We start from the raw sequence: 27001 nt of genomic DNA on the forward strand, positions 1-27001 counted from the left end.
CCTCACTTCCCTCTACTGCACATGTAGAAACTGCCTTATTGACCATTGGACCTACTTTTGGTCTCATCCGCTCAATCCACTGGAGCCTGTCTTCACATGCAGAGGAAGTCCCTAACTCAACAAGGGTTTGAGTGGGAACTGTTCCCAGGGCATGACCAGTCGCATGCTGGCAGCTTCTAGCAGCTATAATATGTAAGAGCTGAGTTCAGGGTGGGGACCAAAGGTGGACAAACTACACGTCCCCCACCTGAGGCACTACCCCTCCCTAAAATCCCATACTGATTAACACCCACCACCCACTACCAATTAGCTTTTTTCATCTCAGCACATAGATGAAAATAAGTAATCTTGTTACTGTTGTACAATTGTGTCAGAAGTCCTTACCGATTCTCCCTCCCCTCTCCCTTTTTTCCCTTTTCCCCTCTCCTCTTTTTCCTAATTGTTTAAACCAATTCATAAACCAAGAACTTATACAGTACATTGACCACTAATAATGAAACAAGTAGATATTTTTCCACATTTATTATGCTATTTTTGTGATATACAAATGACATGATAAAACCCAATTAAAAGAAGAAGTGGTCATTGCCGATCTACGGTTGTACCAGCAGATCCTAATCTGTCTTTCGCGGGCATACCCATTGCTAATAGGTGTGGGATGTTAAATTCACAGGAAGGACTCGCCCTCTAACCTGGTATGCTCAGTATGGTCACCTGATCAGACTTTAAAAATCAAGTCAGGCAAAACATCCTGCTAACTCTGTACAGTTAGCAGGCACGTGCTACCATTAAGTACAGTATGTGTGACGTTATTAAGACTAACCGCTGATAACAAGAGCGCAAAAATAATCAACAACGCCAACGCTGCTGTCTACCATAATAATTACCGGTATGAATTGGCCATAGCATCAAATGCTATTATCCCCATTAACAAGACCCACCAAAAAAAAGAGCTGCTATTGCAAATAATAACAGCAAAAAGCCATATGAAAATACTGAGCCATTTAATTTATGACACCGGCGCGAAGAACCCCGCGGACCTTTAATTCGGCCAACCAAGATGGCCGCGCCCTTTGAGGCTCCTCTTCCGGACTCCGTTCTTTCCAGCGAGATAGAGCGGCGCGCGACACTTCCGGCGGGGCCGAAGCTTGGGCGGACCCGCCCCCCTCGCGCGCGCTGGCGGCGGCGGCGGAAGTTCCGGAGCCGTCTGTTGAGCTCGAGAACTGACTGAATCCTCTTCAGTTGGAAGCCGGGTAGAAAGAGACAAGAGGAAAGAGGTGAGCGGGAGGGGGGGGGAGCAATTAGAATCAGGACCGTCCTTGAGGGAAGGGTCTCTTCGCCGAGGGGGCTTCTATATGGGGAGAGGAGGAGGGTGGGCCGGTCTCTTCGTAAGCGGCGGGCTGCTGGTAGAGGTGGGGGGGGCACTCGAAGGGGCCCAAGTCTGTGAGGTAAAGGGTTGGGGGCGGGCGCGGAGGGGGCGTGGACTGGAGGGAGGCAGAGGGTGAGGCGGGCTGTTAGGAGGGTGTGGCCAGGAGGTGACACTTGCGAGGAGGGAAGGGAAGCTGAGAAAGTGGAAGAGGGTTTGAGGTGTTGGATTTTTTTGGGGGGGGGGGTGTCCAGCGGATGCAGGTGGGAAGAGGTCAGTGATGGACTGTTAGAAGCACGAGGAGGTGCTAGCATGGCCCAGATGCAATGGAAGAGATGAGAAAAAATATGCACCTGCCAGGACTCCTTGTCATTCTGAGAGTTGTGTGTGCTTTTTTAAAGGTGTCCTGGCAGGTGCATATTTCCCCCCATCTCTTCCCAGTTTACATTTACATTTTCCTTTGATGTACAGGAGCTGCCCACCCTTCTCTTCCTTGGCATGGGCTCATCCTAAGAGGACAGGGGATGAGGAGGGGGAATGAGTGTGGGCATGAATATGCAAGCTTTCTGAAAGGATTAGAACCAAAGCTGTGCCAAATCATAGGAGAGAAGTTAATTGCATGCTGCAGTATCTCATGCAAACTGTATTTTGATTGTGAGCAGTGACCTGAGTACCTTTAACTGCTTACAACCTTTGCATATATTGTAGATACCCTTGCAAATAATAGATGATATTCACTCAGTTTCTATCTTCTACCTTATTCCTAGAACAAAGGTGGACAACACATTCATTATTAAAAGCATATATACAGCAGTCTGTTTTTCCATTGCATAATAATGTCCAAAGTGGATTGCAAGTATCATAATAAAACAGTATGAAATAATAATAAACTAAGCAGCATAAAAACCTAACTTTGATAACTAAAAGAATATGATTTACCTGAACTCAAAGGCTTGTTGAAACAAAATAGCCTTTGTATAGTGTATAGTGTAATAACTGTAGATTACATTGGAACTTTTGCCATCACACATCAATAGAAAATGGGTGTTTCTCAGGGACTGGGTTCTTTAATATTTAAAGTGGGAGAGAGTGACACATACATTTGTTAAAGATAAAGGGACATCTGACCATTAGGTCCAGTCGTGACCGACTCTGGGGTTGCGGCGCTCATCTTGCATTATTGGCCGAGGGAGCCAGTGTACAGCTTCCAGGTCATGTGGCCAGCATGACTAAGCTGCTTCTGGTGAACCAGAGCAGCACCCGGAAATGCTGTTTACCTTCCCACCGGAGCGGTACCTATTTATCTACTTGCACTTTGACATGCTTTCGAACTGCTAGGTTGGCAGGAGCTGGGACCGAGCAACGGGAGCTCACCCTGTCATGGGGATTCGAACCGATCACCTTCTGATCGGCAAGCCCTAGGCTTTGTGGTTTAACCCACAGCGCCACCCACGTCCCTCTAACATTTGTTAGGAAGCAATAATAACTTTGTTAGTTGTAAGTTAACCACATGTTTGAATGCCTGAAACCTTAGTTAACCTACAGACTGATCCAACCATGTTTCCTTGGCATTCCAAGATTGCCTAAGATTGCAGTCAGCATGCCAGAAGTTATAATTTGACTTACACAAAAACTCAGTTTGTGAAAAACACATCGGAGTGATTTGTAAGTTAATTGATTCAGCAAGGCCAGAGTTTCCAGAGCAAGTTATAATGGAATCAAGCTGATGAGTTCTGATTTCGGTTGAAGATGCACAGCACAGTGTTCTTCATTACAATACACACAAGTCTCATTGCTAGATCTGACTAGGATCCCACTAATCATGCTGTCTTCAGCCAACTAAATGCCTCAAGATAGAACATGAAAGCAAGAGCATTAGCCTTTTGCTTTTCCAATTATCTGATGCTCAGTTATACTGAGCCCGCGGTCTGTTTTGCCAGAGTGGTGCATGCTCTAGTTATCTCTCGCTTGGACTACTGCAATGCGCTCTACGTGGGGCTACCTTTGAAGGTGACCCGGAAACTACAACTAATCCAGAATACGGCAGCTAGACTGGTGACTGGGAGCAGCTGCCGAGACCACATAACACCGGTCCTGAAAGACCTGCATTGGCTGCCAGTACGTTTCCAAGCACAATTCAAAGTGTTGGTGCTGACCTTTAAAGCCCTAAACGGCCTCGGTCCAGTATACCTGAAGGAGCGTCTCCACCTCCATCGCTCTGCCCAGACACTGAGGTCCAGTGCCGAGGGCCTTCTGGCAGTTCCCTCACTGCGAGAAGCCAAGTTACAGGGAACCAGGTAGAGGGCCTTCTCGGTAGCGGCATCTGCCCTGTGGAACGCCCTCCCACCAGATGTCAAAAAGAAAAATAACTACCAGACTTTTAGAGGGTACCTGAAGGCAGCCCTGTTTAGGGAAGCTTTTAATCTTTTAGAAATAAGTGTATTTTAATATTTCTGTTGGAAGCCGCCCAGAGTGGCTGGGGAGACCCAGCCAGATGGGCGGGGTATAAATAAATTATTATTATTATTATTATTATTATTATTATTATTATTACTACTACTCTCTTTAAACATGGAGGCTTTGCTGAACTTTTGTGGCTAATAATTTCTGTTAGCTTTCTCCTTCTATGCGTTTGTCTGATCCTTTTTAAAAACCATCTCAGTTGGCCATCAACCACTACTTCTGGCAGTAGCAAATCCTATCAGTTTATTTCATGTTGTGTTAAGTACTCAGGTGCATTTGCAAAGGTTGAAAGCACCACAGGAATAAATAGAATGTCTGGGAAAGGTTTGAAGGAAAGAGGATTTCTTCTTAGTATAGTCCCTTTCCCCATACATCTCAGGCATGCAACACATTGTAGCATGGAGGTTAAATAAACCTTTTCCAGCTTGTTGGGCTATGTGTCCTTTAAGGAATGAAGTATCTTTTTACTATAGCATAGGAATTGATATCGGGGAAAGGACAACATATTTGTGTGAAATAGTGCTTAAAGAGTTGGCTTCTAATTCCAAGCAACCATCTACTTATTACATCCTGTTCAGGAGGCACTAGGGAGAGACTTCTTTGAACAAGTAACAATTACAAGTAGTTGTTAGGTCTTCTAGAAAAAAATCCAGAAGCAGTGTCATAACACCTTTATTAGGGCCACCTCAAACACTACCAAGTAGTGAGCAACCTTTCAAATTGTTTGAAACTCACTGTTTTGTAGTGTTTTAGTTGGTCCTAATAAAAGTTTTATGCTACTGTTGCTTTTGGACTCACTCATGTCATGTATTTTGGGAGCATGTTGGGACTGATTTTGTTAGCAATGTACTTAGCTCTGAGAGTGCTGTTATTACTGAACAAGCATTATTATTAATATTGCATGACTTCTTTTTGTTACTAGAGAATGAGCAGAGAACACAAATGAAATTCCATTTGCCATTTGAATAGCTTGTTTCTCTTGCCCCATCACTCAGATATGGACAAGGAATGTTCATTTCCCCCAACCCATTTTCCTAAAGAAGTGCTGGTCATAAGAGCATAGAATTGCCTTGCAGAGTCAGCAGAAAGTCTCTTTAGCCTGGCTTTCTTTTCCGGCTGTGGCTAGCCAGATGCCTCTAATGAAACGCATGAGCAGGGTATGATGAGAGCCATCCCCTGTTTGTCCACAGCAGCTGATATTCTGTGGTATGCTACCTCTGAACATGGATGTTTCAGCTGTTCCAGGGTTATTGGCCAGTAGCCTTATCCTGAGAATTTGTTTACAACACTTTTTTTAAAAAAATAAAACCTTCAAAATTAGTGGTCACAGTGGTTGGTAGTGAACTTTGTAAGTTTAAGAGTTGCATGTCCAACGTAATCCTCTCCTATATCCTGAGCTTCCTGCTGCTTGACTTCATTGGGATTCTAAGTTCTGATAATATTCTGTTTCCCCTTACTCTGTCTTTTTCTACAATATCCCTTTTGAGACAGAGGAACTAGAAACCTAGTATTCTAATAGTAGGTCCACCACAGTTTTCTATATGTATGTAGTGGCTGTTTTGGCGTTTCCGTGCACTGCTCTGGTTCGCCAGAAGTGGCTTAGTCATGCTGGTCACATGACCTGGAAGCTGCCTGCGGCTCCCTCGGCCAATAGAGCGAGATGAGCGCCACAACCCCAGAGTCGGTCACAACTGGACCTAATGGTCAGGGGTCCCCATTACCTTTAGCATGAGGTCCTGAAAATTGTTTTCCCCTCTCCTCATTCCTTAGATTTGACAGACTTTCACATCTGTTCCTCAAGTAGGAATGAATGGGGCCTACACGCAGCTATGCTTTCCTTTTTTTTAATAAAAGGCACGCCTAAGTATTGTGAAAAGGGGGTGGTATTAGATTACAGTACCAGTGTTAATTTCAAGGTGAGTACCTTGTATGGAGGTGAAAATGTATGCAAGGTACTAAGATGCCAGTGTCTGATTTTAATTTTTAAATGCACAGATGACCAGGTTTTCTATCTGACACATTTCTTTTACGCTCCTTCATATAAATAAGGCCATGGCATGCATTTGGGGGAGAAAGGGATTATGATTTCTTAACAGTTAGGGATTGTATTTCTCATGGCTTTTTTCACATGAGCCAAGGCGCCTTGAATGAGGGAATCCTGCTATTTTCTGCACCAGACTTTTCAACATCTTGTGCTCAGAGATCATATAAACTAGGGATAGGAAATCTGTGACCCCTCTAGGTGTTACTGGACTTCAAATCCCAACATACCTGATCTTTGGCACACTAGCTGGAGTTGATGTAAGTTGGAGTTAACAACCTATATTATGTGCATAGCAATTTAAATATTTTGGTCACCGGCCAACATAGAATTAGGCACCTTTAAGTTCTTTGCTTTTTGGTGGATTTATGTACACATAGCCCTTGCACAGGTTTGTGGCCCTGATATTTGCCTTATAGAATTCTAACCTTGAATACTGTACTGCATAGTCACTTTTCGTAGGCTTTAAAATGATGGTATGGAATAAACAAGTTTGGTATGTCCTCATCTCACTCAATTTGTGGGCAGGTTACAGGACTTCCGGGGAGAGGAATGGTGGTTTGGCTGCCTCTCTGTTAGCTCCTGATTACAGAAGATAATTATGTGATGATTGATAATAGACAGATAGTCTGACTATTAATCATTATGCAGATAAGTGTGATCTGGGAGTTAACCTCAAATGCTTTGATCAAGATTGTTTTTATGTGCCTGGCGGGTTGGAAGGGAGTTAGAACGATTCGGGAAACTGAGGAGTTGCCATCGTGCCCAAACTCCACGTAATCATTTTTCACAGGTAAGAAAGACCCACACTCTCTCTTTTTAAAACACTTCTGAGACAAGGAAAACTGTAACAAGAATTCTCTCCATCAGCTGGTGAAAATCTACAGTCTGAAAATCTGTAAGTAACACCTTCCGTCATTAAGGAAAACGGATTGTTAAAGTGTCTAAGGCAGAGCAAAAATCCAGATTTATGGTTGACAATAACGACTAAATGGACAAGGGGAACCCCTGTGTGAAAAATCTTTAACCCTTTTTCTCTTTTCCTGCCACTAAACAACTGAAAAAACTGAAAGTAAAGTGGCCGTTGCCAGCTGTGGGTTAGAAGTTTCTATGAGATAAGACACGTTGCAGCTGTGATTTTAAGGTGGAAATATTAAGCTAGACTGAGTTGCTAATAATATCCAGAACATCAAAAGTGTCCATTATGGTAAAGGCACTTTTGGATCTTTCAGTGACTGTTGGTGTTGTTCAACAGTTGATGACTGAATAATTTAAAATGATCGGATCAGAGATTAATGGAGAAAATGGAGACTAAATTGATGAAAAGTTGAGAGGACTGGATCATGAAATAGTTAAGCAGATGGTGATGCTGAAGTGGAAATTACTTCCATATCTTGATTTGGAAGAGGAGAAAATAAAATCACAAATGCTGAGATGGAAAATTATCTGGATATGGTATTGATGGAGTTGAGGGGCGAAAAAACTTTGAGAAAACTTCAATCTTGGCCTTGCTTCAGTTCTACTGAGAGAAAGAATTCTGCATACAATCTGGACTGAATTCAGAGAATGATGCTGCCAAAGTTATGGTATTCTCTTTGGGAAAAGACTGGAAAACATGAAAATTGACATGGGCAGAAGAATTTACTATCACTCAGTATGGAGTAATGGTGGTGGGAATTAATGGGGGTAACGGCAAAAGAAAAAAATATTGTTGACATTTATCAATAGAAATAACAATTAGGGAACCAATCTTGGACTTTTCATGGGGAAAAGAAATGAATGATTCTGAGGCACCTTGACATAAAAGAAATATTGTTTAACGGAAAGTGGAGAAGATGGATGTTAGCGTGGACTGAATGTTTGAAATAATCATCCCCCCCCTTTTCACCTGCAGGTGAAAAATCAAAGTTTTCTTTTTGTATCTTTCTCTAATGTTTCTTCTTCTTTTGCCCCCCCTTCTCTCTTCTTATTGTTCCTTTCTCTTTTTGTTTCTCTCTTTTGTTTTTCTTTCTTTGGAGTCTTATGTCTGGGGCCTTTATTAAGGTCCAGAGATTGTATACTTATGGGAGTGGTAGATGGTTGATGGAGGACCCTGGGTGAGAGACAGGGAAATGTTGGTCACCCAAGGTGCTTATTTGTCCTCTGTGCTAAGAATTACTTTGAAGAGAGAACTCTGTAGTCTACTCGATTTGTATTTTTGTAGCAGCTATTTTATTGTATTTTGTAATAATAATAATAATAATATAAATAAATTCATTCAAGGAAAAAAATTGTGGGCAGATTACTGTTCAAGCATTCATGTGTGGAATGCAGTGGATCAGTCTGTGTCTGAAGTCTTGGCAAATGGCCTTATCTGAACCATTCAACTTGATTGCAAGAATAGCTCAAGATGGCATTTTCAGTGGGGAAGTAAAAAACTGATGGACCTATGAAAGATCAGCTTCATCCAGATAAGAAATAAGATGCAGGAAATATAGCAATGTGAAGAAGACTTGGCTCCTATGTATTGTTGATATCTAGCTTGGTGAGGTTGCTCAACACTTGAATCAGAGTGTTAATGATTCGGGGATCATCTGGTCCACCTTTCTCTCTCATCCTCCCTGCACAAAGATAACTGTGGATGTGGACCCCTCTGCATACTTCCCTGTCCAGTCCACACCACACTGCGACATAATCAAATAAGTGCTGTTTGATGAGTGGGGGAAACAAGCAGAGCAAGCTGCTTCATGTTATTCAAGCAACTGGTACCCTATTGCAATGGAGACGGAAGCCGCTTGAGCTGGACATCTAAAGATTCTGTGCTTTAATAGCCAAAATCCTTCAAGAGGGATACATTTATTGTTACCATTATTATTCTTATTAATTGAATTTATACCCCTCCCAGGGTGGCAAACAGATCTACAGTTTAAAAAACAAAACCATTCTAAAACAGTTAAAACCTTCTAACAGCAGTTACAGTTTAAGCATTCTAAAAGTTACAGTTAAAACCATTCATTCATTCCAGTGATCTCGGGGTTGCCAAGAGCAGTGTTCATGCCACCAAATGCCTGGGTAAACAAGGAATGTTTTAGAATTCCTCCTGAAAATTAAGAGACAGATGTACCTCACTAGGGAGAGCATTCCACAAACGGGGAACTACCACTAAATATGTCCTGCCATGGGCCAGTGTCTGCTGAGCTGCCATTGGGTGGGTGGGTGGGTGTGAGTGTTTGGTGGTGTTGATGGGGAACAACTCTGTTGTCTGTGTTAATTTCAGGGAAGCAAGGGATGGGCTCACAAGGGAACATGGGCTAAGAAATTGGAGTGTGGCTGATGAGTGCAGTAATTAGTGAATAATAACTGTTGTCCTGACCTCTTGGAATTCTCATTCCTGCTTCCTCCTAATCTGTTTTCGGGCAAGTTTCTTTGCATAGCTACAGTCACAGGAGGCTAGAAACTTGGTGTTTATTTTAAATGGAAGATCAGATTCTGGATTGTATTCTTAGCCTCTGCTCTAAGCTTTTGTGGGTAACCATAGCATTCAACTTGCCATTGCTTTTGGCTGTAACACTGATATGGGCTTTTAGGTGATCTGATGGTAATTGAGTTATAGTATGATGATTTGCACTGCATGATTAGGTTAATAACAGGCTTCCAGATGTTCTGGCAGTGTGGCAATGGCTTGATACCTTCCTGGCCTTTGTGGTCATAGTTACACCCAAGTGGGCAGCCATCGGGCATAGCTCTTGTTTTTCATGGTATTGGCTGCATCAGTACAGCTTCAGTAGCAGCCGAGGCAGCACAGACTCTTGAATCTTCATACCCCTGCACTGTTATCAGCGGTTATATAAATAGCCTTGTCCTTTACTGATGGCATAGAAGTAACAAAAACTAATTTTAACCCTTCAGCTTTTTAGTTGCAGGAGGGGTTTGCTGGGATGAGAAATCCCAGGCTTAATATCAGTGTCTTTATGCTGCAGTTTTGTAAAAGCCACTGACTCCCACTCTGTCCTTAAGCTGTGCCTCCCAAGGCCTTTGGCAGGATGTTACAGGGAACCCTTATCAAATCATATCACTGAATATAACAGATAAGCAGCATTGGAAAAACAAGTCACTGTTGCTTTGAAAACCCTCAGAATTGGGAGATACAGAGTGGGAGCTCCGCTACCATGTGGTAGCCAATTCTTATCCTGTTCGAAATGTTTTTCACACACACATATACATATTATTTTGTGCCTATGGTATATTCCTCTAGTTGCATCCTGGTTTTTAATGTTGCCTTTTATGAATGTAGCACTTCTTATTCTTATATTTCTACATTAAACAGGTTCATACTTAATTTGTGGGAAAGTACCTTGTGATTAAATACTAGGGAACAAACCCTCATGGTTGTTTCAGTATAGGATAGGATTTTGTTGACTAGATAATCTGTTACAAACCTCAACTCTATAATTCATTGACGTGTGTCTACTAGAGGACAACTTTAAAAGGGTACAGAAATGTTTTCAGAGGTATTAATAATCTGAATCCCCGCATGTGTCCTTCAGAGGAATGTTTGTAGGTCAGCTATTTCAGGCAGCTATTTGTATTTCACGTTTTATATTAAATAATGCTCTAAAGACGAGATCCATGGCCTGAGATAGGTTGGAGTTTAAAGTATTCAAGGCTTTTAAACTTTGTATATGTTAGTCTTTTTGCACCTGGCCTGTATGCAGCCTTCTTTTCGTTAGTTCATATCTACCGGAAACTTTCCCAGATGAACTTTTTAAGCTAATGACATTCTCCTTGGAAACCAGACTGGATTTTTGCTTTGAGGGCCTAGAGATGGAATATTCTCTTTGCCACTGTCAACTGCTGGAACTAGCTGATACAGGTTTTCCAGGTGGATATTCCACATTCAGAGCTAGTTGTTTGTGGCTTTTGGTCTTGGGTGCTGGTCTGAAGCCCAAGGTTTCTGGGTTGCAACCTTTCCTCTGAAAATCTTGGTTTTCATTTTTAATCCAGGAGCAAGCTTCTAGCCCTTATGTAGGACAGGGAAAGAGATGAAACCTGATGGGCTTCAGAATGGGAACTTGTACATCATGCACACATTTGAAGAGAGGCTTTCACACCCCTCTTGATTCTGTACCCTGCATAGTTATAAAAGTGAACTAGCTCTTTGCATAGTTGTAAGGTCCAACAAGATTAAACATTGCAGAGCGGCTCTTAAATTAAAAGTGCTATGCATATAATAAATGTATGTGTGTTTCTCTATCTCTGTGTCTTTCAGGCGTGAGCTGTTGAAACCTCTATTGGTGTATGTGCGGTAACAACATGTCTGTCCCCCTCCTCGCCGATGCCGTGACCATTTCAGGGGCAGAGCGGGAGACTGCAGCGGTAAGGGCTTTCTCTGTCTCTCTCCTCGGCTTGCCATCTGTCGGGATCCAGAAAGATTAGGGGAATTAACTGGATTTCTTTCCTCCACCCCCCTCCTCTTGGTTGCTGCTAATGTCAAGGGGCTTCCCTCCCTTTAACTCAGAAGCCGTTTGAGAGAAAGGGGTGGGGTGGGGGGTGGCAGAGGAATTGTGCAGAGAGAAACTTTGGTGAGGGGAGGGCTGTGGGAAGAGATCAACATGGTTTCATTCCTTTCCAGTAAACAGCACAATGTTGTTTGTGTAGGACCTGCGCAAAACACCACCGCTGCCTCTGGCAGGTAATTAGCCCAGCTGTATCAAATTGTGTTGGCCTCGGCATTGCTACTCTTGCACTAACAAGGAAATAATAGCCAAGGCTTGCTTCCTACCACCCCCTTAATCCAAATGTGGGGCTGCTGTGATCAACCATCATGGCCAGGTGCTTCTGCAGAAATGACACTGACACCCACCAGGCTCCCAGGCTCCTATAATCCTCGCCCTTGTTGCTGGCTCTGCCTGCATTTGCACCATCAGATGTACCTTGCAGTTTTATTTTCTGCCTATCTGTGTGAACCGTGCCCTCTCCTTCACAAAAATTTAAATTCTGCAAGGAGAACACATTACATAAATCAAACACATTTTGCCTAGATTGGCTATATAATTCTTTTTCAGTATTTGGTCTCCTCAGTGCTGTTAGAGATGAGTGGTCTGTAGGGGCATGGCTGTGAGTGATCAGGAGGCAAGGGACACCAGAAGTGCTCCCTTCTGACCACTGGTTAGTTCTGCCAAGCCCCAGAACACTCTTTTTTTAAAAAAAGAAGTTTGTTTTCTGCATTCCTTAGGACTAGTAACTGAGCTTTTCCGAACATATGTGCCCAACAGACAAAAGATGCTAATTTTTGCCACATTCTGTGCAACAGCAATTATTGCATTCTGGAATTCAGCAAATATTACTTTGTAAAACCCATCTCCTTGTTCTATTATGCATGCATATTGATTAATTTGCATGTGTAATTGTGACTCTGTTTCCTTTTTAAAGGACAGAGAGAAAGGCTGATGGGATATGAAGACTTGGAGTGGGGTGTTAAATGTTTCAGCACTGTGGGAAGGAGTGAGATTGAATTCTCGAAGAGCCAATTCCCCTTTGCACCCAAGTTCCATGAGGGGATTTTAAATGTGTGAAACAACCCTCAGATTGTCAAGAACTCTGTGGGATTGAGAGTTTCTCTGTAATGTGTGCTGATTGAGATGGGGTAGGCAGAGGTGTTTGTAGAATTTGTAGCCGTTCTGGTGAGGGTTAGACATAAGAGAGAAGAATGGATGCGTTAAATGAAGAATGGAACTAGGGCAGTAATAGGTTTTCTGGCATAATCATTAGGAGCCACAGGGAGGGAAACGAACTGTACAATTTCCTCTTCCAAAGACCACAGTGATAATGGCTAGGAACTTGCTCTTCCGCTACAAAGGAAAGCCATGTTTTTCAGAGCTCATAAGCAGCCAAACCATATATCAAGATCTGCAACAGAAGCAAAGCTTTACAAGTCTCTAGCGTTCCATTGGGTAAATCCTGTGAAGACATTCACGAGAAGTTAGTTTGCACTAACCTCTCTGCAAGAATCAGAAGAGGGTCTCTGGTGGTCTGACACACAGGGAGTGGATGTGAATACTCAGATGTAAATATTTGGAGTGTGCCTTCTCAGTTACTTGGCTTGTGAACAGAGATTGAAGCTGCTCAGGAGACATGACTGAGGTAACTGATGGTGTGAACAGGCCTGTCTGCCTGCAAGTGGGTCTGTCACTGCCAAAATACTGCTGGGTTTAGCAGTGTGGTAACCTGCTGCAGAGATGTAGCCATGTAGCTGGTTGATGGAAGCTTTTTAACCCTCTCACCTGGACTGGAATTGCTAACTTCCCTGACCTTTCTAATGAACAACTCTGTTTTTCTTCAAGAAGGCTGGAACTTGTGGTTGCCAACAGAAATGGGGAAGCAAAGCACATCCAGCTCTGCTGGGGGGTGTTTGGTTTCCTCTATCTGGGCTGCTGGTCAAGAATAACATTGATAACAGAGGGGTGCAAGAAGCTGTATACCAGCATTTCTGTGTGAATTTTTGAAAGGCCAGATTCAATTGCATGGAGAGCCTGCCATTTAAATAGGACCTTTATATCACTGTGATTCTCAATGCTAAGATAAATTGCCCAGTTCTTCATCAAGTAGTGCTGAATTATTCAAGCTGTATAATTTTTTGCAAATTTGTGCAATACCTCTTTATTATGCATAATTTATTGCACAACCTTTACTGTTTCCATTCTCAGCAAATAAATATACCATATATAAGACTAGGTTTTTCCCCCTAAAAATAATGTCAAAAATTAGGGGGCGTCTTATACACAGATATATCTCTCCCCTCCCCACCCCCATTTTCTTAAATCTGAGTCCCCAAAAATAGGGGGTGTCTTATACATGAGGGCATCTTATAGACAGAAAAATACAGTATTATGCAGAGGGGACAGAGGAGTTATGCAAGGCTCAGAAGCCTCAACCACTGGAAACCAGACTGGGCCACCTCTATGGTTTTTGAGACTTCACCGGTCATACTCACTTCATATTGGCCTCAAAGCCATAAAGCTAGAAACATTCTTTTTGAAAATGGAGATTCTCAGGAAGCCAGTTATTGTGATCCTGTGAAAGCTTATACTTTCTTTGAGGTGAAATATTAAATGCTTGAAATAGGCAAGGTTTAGGAGAGGAGGTGGTAGCAGCCTGTCGGATTAGTTCACAGAAAGCAATAACCTTGACCCAGAAGTTATTGGGGGTGGGGCATATTTTTTAAACAACATTTATATAATGGTTACTCAAACAAAAGACTCCTAAGTGGTTTACAATCTATAATATTCCTATAAAATACCAGCAAAAGCAAACATTTAAAAAGTTACATCAAAAAGTTTAAAATTCAAAAGAAGATAAGTAAATTTAAAAACACAAATTGCAACTACATGCCTGAGTAGGCTTGCTGAAATGAACAAATTTTTACCAGGCACTGAAAGTATTATAGTAGGTGCCTGCCTACTTTAAGTGGGCAGGGAGTTCCAAAGTTCTGCCACACTAAAGGATGGATTTCTCACAAGTGTGGAATGCATGTTTTGTGGCATGTGTAGAGTGCTGGTTCTGGAGATCTAAGCCAGGCATTCCCAAATTTCGGCCCTCCAGATGTTTTGTACTACAATTCCCATCTTCCCTGACCACTGGTCCTGTTAGCTAGGGATCATGGGTGTTGTAGGCCAAAACATCTGGAGGGCCGCAGTTTGGGGATGCCTGATCTAAGCAGTCAAGTGGGAATGTATGGGGTGAGCTTATCACAATGCTTAGGTTTAGGAACTCTAGATGATGGGCCTCTCTGCATGGCTCAGCTTACGTCTTGTGTTTGGCCTCTGTCTTCCAGGTGCAGATGTGTACATGATGTGTTAGCAGTCCCTCTTCAGAAACTTTGGGGGTTGGGTGGGGTGGGGTTGAGGCCTCTTCTCTGATTACAGCTGGGGCACACACATGGTGATGTGTAGGCTCTTCGTTCCCAGGCTCTCCTTCTCACTTTAGGTTGGGTCCTTCCTGCTTTTCTCCTTTAGCATAATTCACTGCTGTGCTTTTTTTTTTGCAACTAATTCGTCTCACAGGATGCTCCTGATGTGCTTTGGTAGCACTTTTGCACTTGTTGTGCTGCCTAATGTGTTCTTTTCTGCTTGATTTCACAGGTCATTTTTTTACATGGGCTTGGAGACACAGGGTGAGTGTTTGGGTTGTGTCAGTAACTGAGGCAAGAAGGGAAGGGGGAAGCCTTCTTTGTTCCAGCAGCCTGGGCCCAAAAGAGACCAATGCTCCTGTTTCTAGTTGGGAAATGTTGAAGGTTAACATTCTAGCCAGCATGAGCAGCGGCAGGATTGGAATGAGGTAATGTTGAGACAAAAGCAATAGTTTACCAATCCAGGAAAATGCCGTATACCAAATCAGATTATTGGTGTATCTAGCTCAGTATGTCTACACAAGCCTTCTTCAACCTGGTGCCTTCCAGAAACCTTGGACTACTGCTCCCATCAGCCCATTCCAGCATGGCCATTGGTCAGGTCAGGGATGATGGACATTATAGTCCAAGACATCTGAAAGGCATCAGGCTGGGGAATGCTGGTCTACGTGGACTGACTGCTGACTGTTGGAATGCTGCACCAGGTGGAGGAGGACTTACTGACTTTACTGGATTGCAGTTACTCATACAGGGTATATAAGTTTACTTGAGTCTTTATGCATAGCTTTGCATAAATGCTTCTTACCACAGTTGGCAGCTATGAAAATATCCCACCATGGCTTTCCAGTAGAATGGCTTTTGGTGGGGGAGACAGGCAGTGGGAAATGCTTGCTTCTCCATTTTAGTTTGTTTGCTGTGCAGTGCAAGTTCTGATCCATGTTCTTTCTGCCTTCCTTACTTCAGGCACAGCTGGGCTGAGGCCCTGTCCTCCATCCGGCTTCCTTATGTGAAATACATCTGCCCTCATGCGTAAGTGTTGCCTCTGCCCTGGGTTACAATTAAGGCTCACATATGTTTCAGGAAACAAGCCTCTGCTTGGGGGGGGGGGGGTGTTCCCCTGATCAGTCTGGTTTTCCCCAGCCAGAAATAAGCTTCCCTGACAGATTCAGAAAATACATTCACCAGCCCCAGCCTAGTGCCCTTCAGTTGTTCTGGACTGCAGCTCCCATTAGCCCCAGCCAGCACAATCTCATCATTCCTCACCAATGGCCATGGTAACTCTGGACTAATGGAAACCAAAGTCCAACAATGGGGAGGAGGTGTGGAGCACAGGTTCCCTTAAGGCCTGTGTGTGGTTTTAATCCTAGCCAAACTGGAAACATTCTCTTCACCCATGGAAACTAGATTGCAGGCATTCTGACAGCTTTGCTCTTATGTAATTTGGAACCTTATAGGTTGAGAGGCAGGATAAGGGTGTTGCCTATGTCATTTTTGTGAGCTTCCCTGGGCTTCTGATTGGTTACTGTAGGGAGCAGCATGCTAGACTAGGTAGCCCTTTGATCTGATCCAGTAGAGCTCCTCTTATGCACATCATTGCACCACTTCCAGAGGCTTCGCTTCCTTAAGCACAATACAATATATATTCCATTAGTGGAATTGGGCTGTGATATTTTCCCTGCCTGCGTCCACTTTTCCCTTTTTAAAATAGAAATATATGTATGTGCTAAGGCAGAATCTCAGCTGCATCCCAGTTCTCTTTCTTGTTGGATCGAGCCAGCTCTGGCTGCCTCAAAGTGAGAACAGCACTTAACCTATAGCTTTTTAGGGGCTATGGCTTAAGTTTTTGCTGCCCGCTTAAGATTCTGCCCTTGCAAAAAACAAACAAACAAACCAGCTCCACCAATCATTAATTAACCACTCATTGTGTTATCCCTGATATTCTAATCTTTTTTAATCAATTTTTTTTGAAGATTTTAAACTGTAAAATATTACAATCGCACGAACATCACAACAAAAACCAATACTTTTGTGTTAATGGTAAAACAGCCATATTAAATGTTACAGATTGAGGTTAGTACATTAATATCAAAGTGGTGACCCAATCTGAAAAATAGACATCAGACATGATGTTAACTTTTGACCAAACCAGGTTGGGAATTGAACACCTGTAGGTCAGCTAGTGCAAACTTCTTGACTGACCAACATTAACAGAAGCCACCATTTCTCCACAAGGATATCAGCCTTAATCAGCTGATATTCTAATCTGAGAACATAAGATCCCGCTGGATTAGGCCAATGATGCATCTGATCCAGCATCTTGTTCGCACAATGGCCAACCTGTTGTCTCTGGGAAGCCTGCACACAGCAGCACTCTCCCCTCCTGCACTTTCCAGCAACCGGTACTCAAAAACTTTACTGCCTCTATGACAGTGACTGGAAGGAGCTCAGCAGAGATTGCTAGCCAAACCAACACTGCCTGAACTCCATAAGCTCCAGCTCCCTATAACATGCATGGATTATCCAGTGGCAGCCATTCAGGGTATTGTACACTATACAGCAGAGGTGCCTATTTCAAAAAGCCTTCAGTAAATTAGCCCAAGTTCTTTGAGGCACAAAGCACACTGCCTCTCCACCTCACCCCTTAGCACGAGTTTGCTTGCTTTGGACAAACATAGTATCTGCCAAGCACATATTAAGAGAGGCTCACAAATAATTTTGCCCTTGTTACAAAACTCGAGTGTCTGTTTGACCTGGTTTTCCCTTCACCAAGTCCCCACCCCCAGCAGCTCCCAGGTGGAACATGGACAGATAATCATACCCCACAACTGGACCATCGTGTTCCCCCTTACACTGGGGAATCTCTAGGTTCGCCACAAAGAGCATGTTGACAAGCAAGGTGGGGATGCATCAGCTGGGGTGTGGCTAAAGAGGTGGGTCTGGGTGCCATACAGGATGATAAACAGGCATCAGTTTCCCTTCCTAGGCACCTCTTTGAACCTGGACTTGCAGTGGTAATGGCAGGATGAGTAAAATAGGCTCCAAAAGAGCTGATGTCTGCCTTCACCTACATTCTTTCTGTCAGAACACCAGGAAGAGCCATGCTGTTCTGCCTGGAGCCTGCAATATCTCCCCCCCCTCCCCTCCCCCCGCTTACCTGCAAAGCAGCCGTGTCTGTTTTTGTGATGGCACCTGGGTCATTTTTAAGACAAAATTGAGCGACTTGCAGACTGCTCCTACTTGAGTCCGGCTCTTCTGTTGATCGCAACAGGCAGACACGCGAAGCCCTGCGCCCACTGCGGTGAGTGCAGCCTCATGAGGCTTTCAGCCCAAAGGAGATGGCTGCTGCTTCCTCAGCAACTCTAGCCAAAGCACCTAGTTTGTGCTCAAGTCAGTCCCCAAATGTCCAGGTCCCAGGGTGGGCTGCTTGGCAACCACACCAAACGCTGCCTGATCCAGGAGGGACTGTGTGTGTTTCTTAGAAAGGAAGAAAGGGCAATCAGAGCAGGCTATGTGCGCGTGTGCATATGTAAAGATCTTTGTCACCTGCTTCTTTGCAAAGCTAACCCTACCTGGGCAGACCCTGAGGTTGGGTACTTGGGGGGGAAACAGCTAGCAATTCTGTCGCTGGAACTCAGTCATGTTTATCCCATACCTTTTAGAGTCACATTGTACAAGTTCATGATTTGATAGAATGTGCAGCCTTTGCAGGTTTTGCAAACTCTCCTATATCTGGATGAGTTGAGGTTTCTTAGGTTTGTGAGGAGCCTGTTGTCTCTTCCTACTGGAGCGTAATTGCCTGCTTCTCTCTCTCCCCCCCCCTCTTTCCCCCCCCCCTCTCATATCCTTGCAGGCCTAGGATCCCTGTCACCCTCAACATGAAGATGGTCATGCCATCCTGGTTAGTATAAAACAATGTTAATTTTAATTGCTGACAGATAAGCGACATGCTTATCCAGGCACTTCTTTTTCTGGCCTGCATGACATCATAAGGAAATATGGCAGCCAGACCTGGGCTTGTGGCAGTCACCAGGAGTGATGGGGAATGATACAGATGAGAGGCTGATGGGAGGGGGGAAATTAAAGGCAGCAGCTGTGTGCAAAGGTTTAGTGGATCTGAGGAAGCTGGTCGATGTTTTTTGGCTAGGGGAAGTTGGTGCATGATTCGTAGGGGGCACACCATGGCTACTCCTATAAGGCTGGGGTGCAATGTAGAGGACGAAGAGTGAGTCTTTAAATAAGACATTTGGGCCATGAGGTGGAGGGTACTGCCTACCAGGTAACTTGCCTGCCTAGGGTTCTGATCCACAGCCTTTGTCTTTTAAGCAATATATATTGTTTCAACATCCACAGGTTTCACTTCCTGTGTCTCTAGTTACTTTTCTGAGCAATAGGCATTAATGTAGATTCACAATGCAGCAGGGGAGCATAGGCAGGCTTGCTGCCTCGTAAGACCCAGTGGAAAGAAGGTCTCTGAACTGGTGCATGTCTGCAGGCAGCAGATAGTCTGCCGGGTGGAAACCTCTCTAGCTCTCCAGCAGAGTCCTCCCTTAATCACTTTAATTCTTTCATATAGAAGAGTTTGGAATAGCACAGCCAAGCTGCCAGGACACTATATAGTCATATAATGTGCTTGCTTAGCCAGCCTTATGTAGGGGCTAACTTTCATTTTTTTATTCCAGGTTTGATTTGATGGGCTTGAGTCCTGATGCACCTGAGGATGAAACTGGAATTAAAAAAGCTGCTGAGAACCGTAAGAAAAGCTTGCCCAGGGGTGGTGTTACAGCTGGTCTACATTTCTCCAAATTGTGACTGAGAGAAAGAGAGAGACTTGGGTTCTGTTCCTTGAGCCATAAAGAGCCTCTGCCCTTTTTTACATTCCCAGTTCAAAAAGGACCACTTCCCAATTCTTGCAAAAAAGTAAAGCAAGTGAAGCAGTTTGGGATGTTTACATTCTGAATGCATGGAAGGCTCATTTTAAAACACTTCCTCCTAGTGCAAATGTAACAGAGGCATCCCATAGACAATGTTTTGCATATCTTGAGCCATCCTCCACTCCCACACCATATTTATCCCTTCTCCAAGATGATTTTACCCCTGCCTACCCTTTCCAATTTTAACTAGTTTTGTGTTGCAGATGCAGTGGTTGCAAACCATAGTTCCTATCCAAAACATATGGAAACCATGGTAATGAGGGAAGCTGGTTGTAATAACCATGGTTTGCATTGGTCTGTATAAAAAATCGTTGGCTAGCAACATGGGAAATTACCTTACCTAGTCAGACCCTTGGCTGGGTTTTGTCTATGCTGATGGGCAGCTTTATGACAAGGGTCTTTCCAGCCCTACCCACAGATTCTGGGGATTGAATCTAGGATCTTCTGCATGCAAAGCAGATGCTCTACCACTGATTTGCAGCCATTCCCAAATTGTTAACATTGGCAGGAGAAGAAGAGGAGATGAATCACTCCAGCAGGAAAGACTTAGAGAGTGGGAATGTGTGCTCCCAAGGCGGATTCCTGATTTGCAAATGTGTGGCATCTTAGCACTGTCTGCCTTTTTAAACATTTCAACACCAAAGAAGAGTGGTTTCTGGGTTTTAGCAATCTCACACCAACTCTCTCCAAAGCTGGTGTGACATAGTGGTGAAGGCTGTGAACTGTGAACTCACTGAAGAGGTCTTGGGCAAGCTTCAAATTCCAGAGAAACAACCATGTTGGTCCACTGCAGCAAAACCAAGAGTCCTCTGGCATCTTAAAAGACTAGCATGTATTTTGTGGCATCACTTTTCATGAGGGAGAGCTGAGCCCAAGGCAAACATTGATTGTCTTGTGCCCCCCCCCCATTTTTCAAACTTCACTCTTACCTTGATCTCTGCCACCAGAGGCCTTGCCAGAAAGAACATCACACTCCTTTTAAAAACATGCCATTTTGAAGCAGAGGAAACTTTGCGAAATAGATCTGTGCCAACAGACTTTGTAATTCATGTGCCCCCAACATATTTAGCACCTGAGATGCAAGGCCTGTGATATTATGTGACCTTGAACTCTCTCCCTCTGCATTCCAGTTAAAGCGGTGATTGAACATGAGATAAAGAATGGGATCCCAGCCCACCGTATCATCCTGGGAGGCTTTTCACAGGTGACTGGTGTGTGTGGCAGGCTACATCCCCAGGATGGCAAGCCAGTGTGTTGACAGTGGGGTTGGAAATGAGGAACAGGACATGAGCACTGGTGCTGGGGGGAGATGGGGAACTAGCGGCTGCCACCTTGCTAACAATGGAGGAGGGCGGGGAGCACGGGAGACGAGGTATAGCTTCCTCTGGAGCAGCAACTTGGATGTGTGCAGTTGTTTCAACAGTACTGTATTGAGGTTAAGTGGTATTCTGAGTCATACTGCTTTCACTTTTTCCATTCAAAACACATTTCTAACCTTTATGGCCATGGGAAACACACACACTTTGGGGTAATGTCTGGTAAAACCTTACAATCCAAGGATGGGTGTGGGGACAGAGCTAGACTTCCGGAGTGGAACTTCTGCCCTCTACCTCGGGTTACAAACTCTTTGGGTTACAAACTCTGCTAACCTGGAAGTAGTACCTCGGGTTGAGAACTTTGCCCCAGGATGAGAACGGAAATCACGTGGTGGCAGCGGGAGGCTCCATTAGCAAAAGCGCGCCTCAGGTTAAGAATGGTTTCGGATTAAGAATGGATGTCCGGAACAAATTAAGTTCGTAACCCGAGGTACCACTGTTCTTCCATGTTTCCATCTGGCAAGCTGAACATTGCATGCAAAAAGAAAGAAAGAAAGAAAGAAAGAAAGGGAAGCCTTTGAAATTTGTGTAGGTAGAATATAATCAAGTTGCAGAATTTGGTTCTTTATTTTTGAAAGGTTTAGGTTGCACCAGGTCTATTTTTCCCCTCAAGCAGTTAAGTGGGGCAGGAAGTGGTAAGGGTTCTTCTCTGGCGCTGTGCATGAGGGGTGTGGCCTCCACTGACCTGTGTGTCCCCCCCATACCATTTGTGCCATAAGAACCAGGAAATCTCCTGCAAAGGGGTGGGGTGGGGAGGGCTGTTCACTGGGGTGGCAGTAGATGAGAGTTGTGTGCACCCTTGCATTGGTAGAGGGTCTTTTTTGGAGCAAGCTCTGACCTGCTTTCTAATCTTGGTTGCGCTTCAGGGTGGCGGGCTGGCCCTCTACACGGCGCTCACGTGCCCACACCAACTGGCTGGCATTGTGGCCCTCAGCTGCTGGCTTCCCCTGCACAGGACCTTTCCTCAGGTACTGAAGCCCCCTCCCCCCCTTGAATGTGTAGCTGTTGGCCCTGTGGCTGGGGCTTGGTGCATGCCGGGGTGGCTGCTCAACTGGGAAATGCCTGTCTGGTAGAGCAGTCCCTTCACAACTAGCTTGCCCAGGTACTGCATTTCCCAGAGTGCAATGGGTTGTTCACAGCTTGGTGCTCCTTCCCCTGCTGCTGTTCCCTCCCCTCCCTCCTACAGGCAGCAAATAACAGCATGAACAAAGACATCCCCATCCTCCAGTGCCATGGGGAGATGGACCCCATGATCCCAGTCCGCTTTGGAGCCCTCACTGCCGAGAAACTGAAGAGCATTGTGACTCCAAGCAGGGTCCAGTTCAGAACCTACCCAGGAATGATGCACAGCTCCTCCCCTCAGGTTAGTTGGCAGCTAGTAAACCCATTTCCTAGGGTGACTGACTAGTCTTAGTTGAATGCCATATCTTGGTTGCAGCCAGGGTGCATGCTGGGATATTAGGGTTGAGATGCCCTTACTCTGGGAGTATCTGAGAAGGTCCTGTGCCTGGTGCCTCGACATTCAGAGAGAGCATCCTTTGAGGCAATCCTTGAAATGCCTTCTGCCATGAGCTCTTATTATGGCTTGTATGCTCCAGTTTCCTAAGGCAGCTTTGCAGACCTGGTGGTCTCAGGCAGCCTCTTTTTGATCCCCATTTAATTATATTGTACTGCTGCAATCAGCTGTCTTTAACTGGATATGTATTTTTTTAACTGATTAATTCAAAAGAGATAAGAGTGTTAGTCTGGAAATAGCAGGTGCCCTGTGGAAGCTTAAAGGTAGACAACTAAATTGTGGCATCAGCTTTCATGGGCCAGACCCCCCAACTCCTGATAAAGCCAAGGGCCATCATGACACTTTAATTGTGGCGTATGTTTAAAATCTCAACTTACAGTACTTAAATTGACTTTTGATTTTATATGAGCAGCAAAATAAACTGGTGAGCTGGCTTGGCAGCCTCTTCTTGTGGCAGCCAAAAGACTGCTTGAAACTTGAAAATCAGCGTACATGTGTGGGCAGCAACTCATGTAGCATAACAAGGAAACTGGCCAGTTTTTCCCCTCTCCTGGACTCTTGATAAGCTCGATTCTCATTTCAGCTCTTGAATTTATTTCTGTCTTATGACCCTCAGTTCAATGCAGAGAATCTTGTCACTCCCCGAATGGAGCACATGAACTGTTTGGGGCTGTTATGTATTTGAAGAGGAGGAGAATATGTGTGTGTGTGTGTGTGTGTGTGTGTGTGTGTGTGTGTGTGTGTGCACGCACACCCCCACCCCCCCAAAACCCACTACTTCTCCTTTTACTCTGTGCAGGAGATGATCGCTGTGAAAGAATTCATTGAGAAGCTGCTGCCCAGGATTTAAACAGCGCTACTCGAGACTGTTGCAGGGAGAGGAGACTGAGGTCACCACCTGTGATCTTTAACCTTGACCTGCCCAGCTGCAAATGGGGAGCCACAGCAATCCACCTCCACTTCAGCCGGTTTCCTTTCTCTGGCCTTTCCCTTCCTCCTGCACCGCCCCCTCCTGTGCATAGGGAAGGTTGCCCCTCTCTCTCCTGTACATGGAGTGAAGGTATGGAGCGGTTTTAAGGTACAGCTGAGAACTTCATGTGGCCGCCTCCTTGCAAATTTAGTATTTTTGGTTACCTGATTTCCGCCTTTCTTTGCTATATCTCCCCCCTTCCCCAACCTCACACAAATGCTTGCTGTGGCAATGAACTGGGTGGTAGCCAAAGGCTTAAAACAAAGGTATTACAAGACTGTGTTCTGCGCTGTTACAGTATTTGCAGGGAGCATCTGCAAAGGTATCTGAGCTCCCTGATGGGTTTGCAACAATCCCACCCACAGTCCCTGGGCCCCCCGCTTTTCTGTGATGCAGAGCTTGAGCGTATCCTGGTTTGTCCTGGTGGAACCACCTTAGAGGTGCACGTAGGGTCAGGGCCCCCCTCTCAAGCTGCCAGTGCTTGGCTTTTTCTGGGCAGGGGAGGCAGGTAAACTGCCCCACCCAGGCAATCATTCCATCCCTGTTCTGCCATTCCATCCACTCTGCCAGGCAAAAGGAGGAAGGTCTGGCTGGCTGACGGGTTGCTGTACATCCTCCAAGCATATTCTGGGGCTGCTCCTCCCCAGTCAGCCACTTGCACCATTCAGCGTGCTAACAACTCCCAGCTGGAGACAGCGTCGGTTGGGGCGTTAATGTGGTGGAGGGGCCCCCACCTCACCAGGAATTGCTTCTGATGTATGTTCTTTTAAAAATTCCTTTGTTTGTTTGTTTCAAAATCATCTCTGCTGTGGTCCCCCTCCATTGGGTCTATCTTGTTTTGTACCTACACAGATAGGGTAGCGTTTGTGCAGAAGGTGGACACACAGCAAGCTCTCTGCAGCCTTTTGGGCACCACAGCTCTCAGAAGCACCATTACTCCACTTTCTATCCAGTCTGTATTGAGTAGCTGCAAGCGGCCTTTTTGTCTATGGGGTGCAATCTCCCTCTTTTCACTCCCCACCCCCCTGGTCTTGTTAGTGGAATGGGCAAGCACAGTCCCCCTCTCTCCCTTCTAGCCCTGGTGGCTGGCATATTTTTTGAGGCTCTACCCTGAGTCTCTAGTCTGTTTTATTTCAGTAACCGTCCCTTTTCACCTCAAGGAGAAGGCTCTCATCCTCATTTTTGGCAGGGGGCTGTGCTGTTGAGCAGCCTAGGTTCTCTTACCATCACCCCTTCAGTACCCACACCCAAATTATCCACTGATGTGGGCTGACACCAGCACTGACGGCCAGGCACAAGGTGTCTATTCAAGGAGCTTTCCTCTTTTTGTGTGAAGGGCTAAATGTTGCCCCCCACATTGTCCCACTGTGTTGCTCTTTGTGACGGATCTCTCTGCTCACTTCCTTCCCCTGGCTCTGTATGGTCCTCTGTGGTTGGTAGCAACAGCAACAGCAAGGGAGGTGCTTAGGGTCCCCCAAGACTAGGACAGCCCTCCCTCTGCTACACTTTCCAGGGCTTTATGCAGCTATGTGCAGCAAAGGGGGATCTCAGCATATCCATGTAGGAATACATGGCCTGCCCTCATAGAGCTTGCATCACAATGGCAGCCCCAAAGGAGATGTTGCTCCCCTTCCTGCTTTCAGTGCAAGGCTGCCGCCTCTGCCCTGAGCAGCCACTGCTTCCCCCAAAATCTGCTTTTTGCCAGCCTTGGGGTTCATTTGACTGAGACCAAACTTGGCTTCTCTAGAAGGCAAAGTGCCTTCACTGCCAAGCAGAAAATCTCCCACTTGGGGGTGGGGTCTTCTCTTTTGGGTGCAGGGAGAGGCCTGATCCCTGTGGGCACTTTCCTTTTTAGCAGCTGGCAACTTGCTGGGTTGTCCTCCAGGTCGCAGGGGCTTCCCAGATCTCATTGCAAATAGGGCCAGATTACACAGCTTGGTGCCGGAGCAGCTCACATTCACAGAAACAGCAGGAATGGTTGGAGAGATTTGTTTGTAATGGGCCGGAGTGTTCTGCATGGCCTCTTTTTATCATCAGAGAAGCAGAAAGCTCTAATCCTTTCATAAACTGATTTGCATTAGACTCATTTTGAATGACTGCTTAAATGGCAAAGCTGCCTCTTGCTTGCTCTGTGGAGGGTTTGAATCCTCCGCTATTCTGCTTTGGGTTTGGATGTTCTAGTGGTTGGGAGGCCTGTGGCTGGTCTTGGACACGCAGCAGAAAGAGGTGGTAGAATCCCAAGGTAGCAGAGGGCGGGGACTGTACAACTTCACAATTGCGAGGTGGGTTTTGTGTGCACTGTTCTTGAATGCTCCCTGACGTAAAACTCAAATCCCTGTAAGTAGCAACACATCAAACAGAGGTTCTTATCTAGCCCTCTCATCTGCTGGATTTCTACCTGCAGGGACCTCTGTGTGTGTGTGTATACTGCTTTTTTTTACGTGGGGAGTATTTAGACATGTTATCCCACCACCACTTCAGCCTTCAGAAGGAAGTGTTGTGGTGACCGTCCTTTTCCCTCTGCATTTTGCTCCATCTGCAGACCAGGCCTTGGCTTCCTTCTCTATAGTGAGCGTGGGCAAGCAGACATGAGGGCGATGCTCCTTCTGTGCTTGTGGCTGCCTGGCTGCTGCGGCCTCTCTCCTCTTCTCTGGCCATTAATTGGATTGTTCTGTATAGTAATTACACAGAGAAGTGCCATGGACTCTGCTGCTGTTGCCACTGCCAATTTTGACTAGATCCTTCTCAAAGCAAATTGTCAAAGTGGCCTGCAAGTCTTGGGTGTCTCTGGAGGGAATGTGTTAAGAATATGGAAGCCAAAGCAAAACAGTGGCTTCTGTATGTTCCTGCACATGAATTAATTCTCTTCCCCAACCCCCCCTTTCCCTTTTGTCTTCCCCATACATCATTTTTATTTTTGTGTTCCACTGAGATTAAACAAACACAACCATCTGTGCCTCACCTTGTTTCTTCAGTGTAGTCAAGATGTGTCAGTTTCTCCTACAGTCATTGTTTAAAGCACTGTGTACGCCTCTTGGTTTAGATGAATAACAAGCCTGTGCAGTAGATCATAGGCCAGGGGCAGCTGATATGTGACCCTCCAGATATTGCTGAACTACATATCCTATCATCCCCAACCATTGGCCATGCTGGCTGGGGCTGATGGAAGTTGCAGTTCAGTATCATCTGGAGGGTTGCAGATTAGCTACCTATGCTTTTCGTGTCTTTCCTACAGGATGAGCAGCAGGGGAAAGAAAAACTCACCTAAGGCCACCTGTGGGCTTCATTTGTGAACTAGCATTTAATCACAGATATTCCCAGTCCAGGCCCAAATACCTATTGCAACACTGGAATTCTACAAACTGCAAGTTACCATCTTTGATTTCTAGAGTGCAACATGTGACCCACAAGATGAACTCCCTAGAAAATATTGGTTTTTGTCTACTAAATT

The 27001-nt window shown here is 45.0% G+C and overlaps 1 protein-coding gene across 2 annotated transcripts; it reads left to right on the forward strand.

The window, feature by feature from the left end:
- Positions 1-1240: 1240 nt before the first annotated feature.
- Positions 1241-26500, forward strand: LYPLA2 (lysophospholipase 2). 2 transcript variants are annotated; one of them, XM_035119397.3, is made up of 11 exons: positions 1241-1277; positions 6664-6768; positions 11119-11225; positions 14990-15021; positions 15721-15786; positions 18608-18655; positions 19437-19507; positions 20819-20892; positions 21931-22032; positions 22251-22427; positions 23380-26500. In XM_035119397.3, the coding sequence occupies exons 3-11, from the start codon at positions 11148-11150 to the stop codon at positions 23428-23430; spliced, it is 699 nt and encodes a 232-aa protein (XP_034975288.1). In that variant the 5' UTR covers positions 1241-1277; positions 6664-6768; positions 11119-11147; the 3' UTR covers positions 23431-26500. The 2 variants fall into 2 exon arrangements, with proteins under 2 accessions (XP_034975288.1, XP_034975287.1); XM_035119396.3 differs by lacking the exon at positions 6664-6768.
- Positions 26501-27001: the final 501 nt, after the last annotated feature.

Source organism: Zootoca vivipara, chromosome 6 (genome assembly GCF_965207765.1).
Source record: "Zootoca vivipara chromosome 6, rZooViv2.hap1.1, whole genome shotgun sequence".
NCBI classification, from domain to species: Eukaryota; Metazoa; Chordata; class Lepidosauria; order Squamata; family Lacertidae; genus Zootoca; species Zootoca vivipara.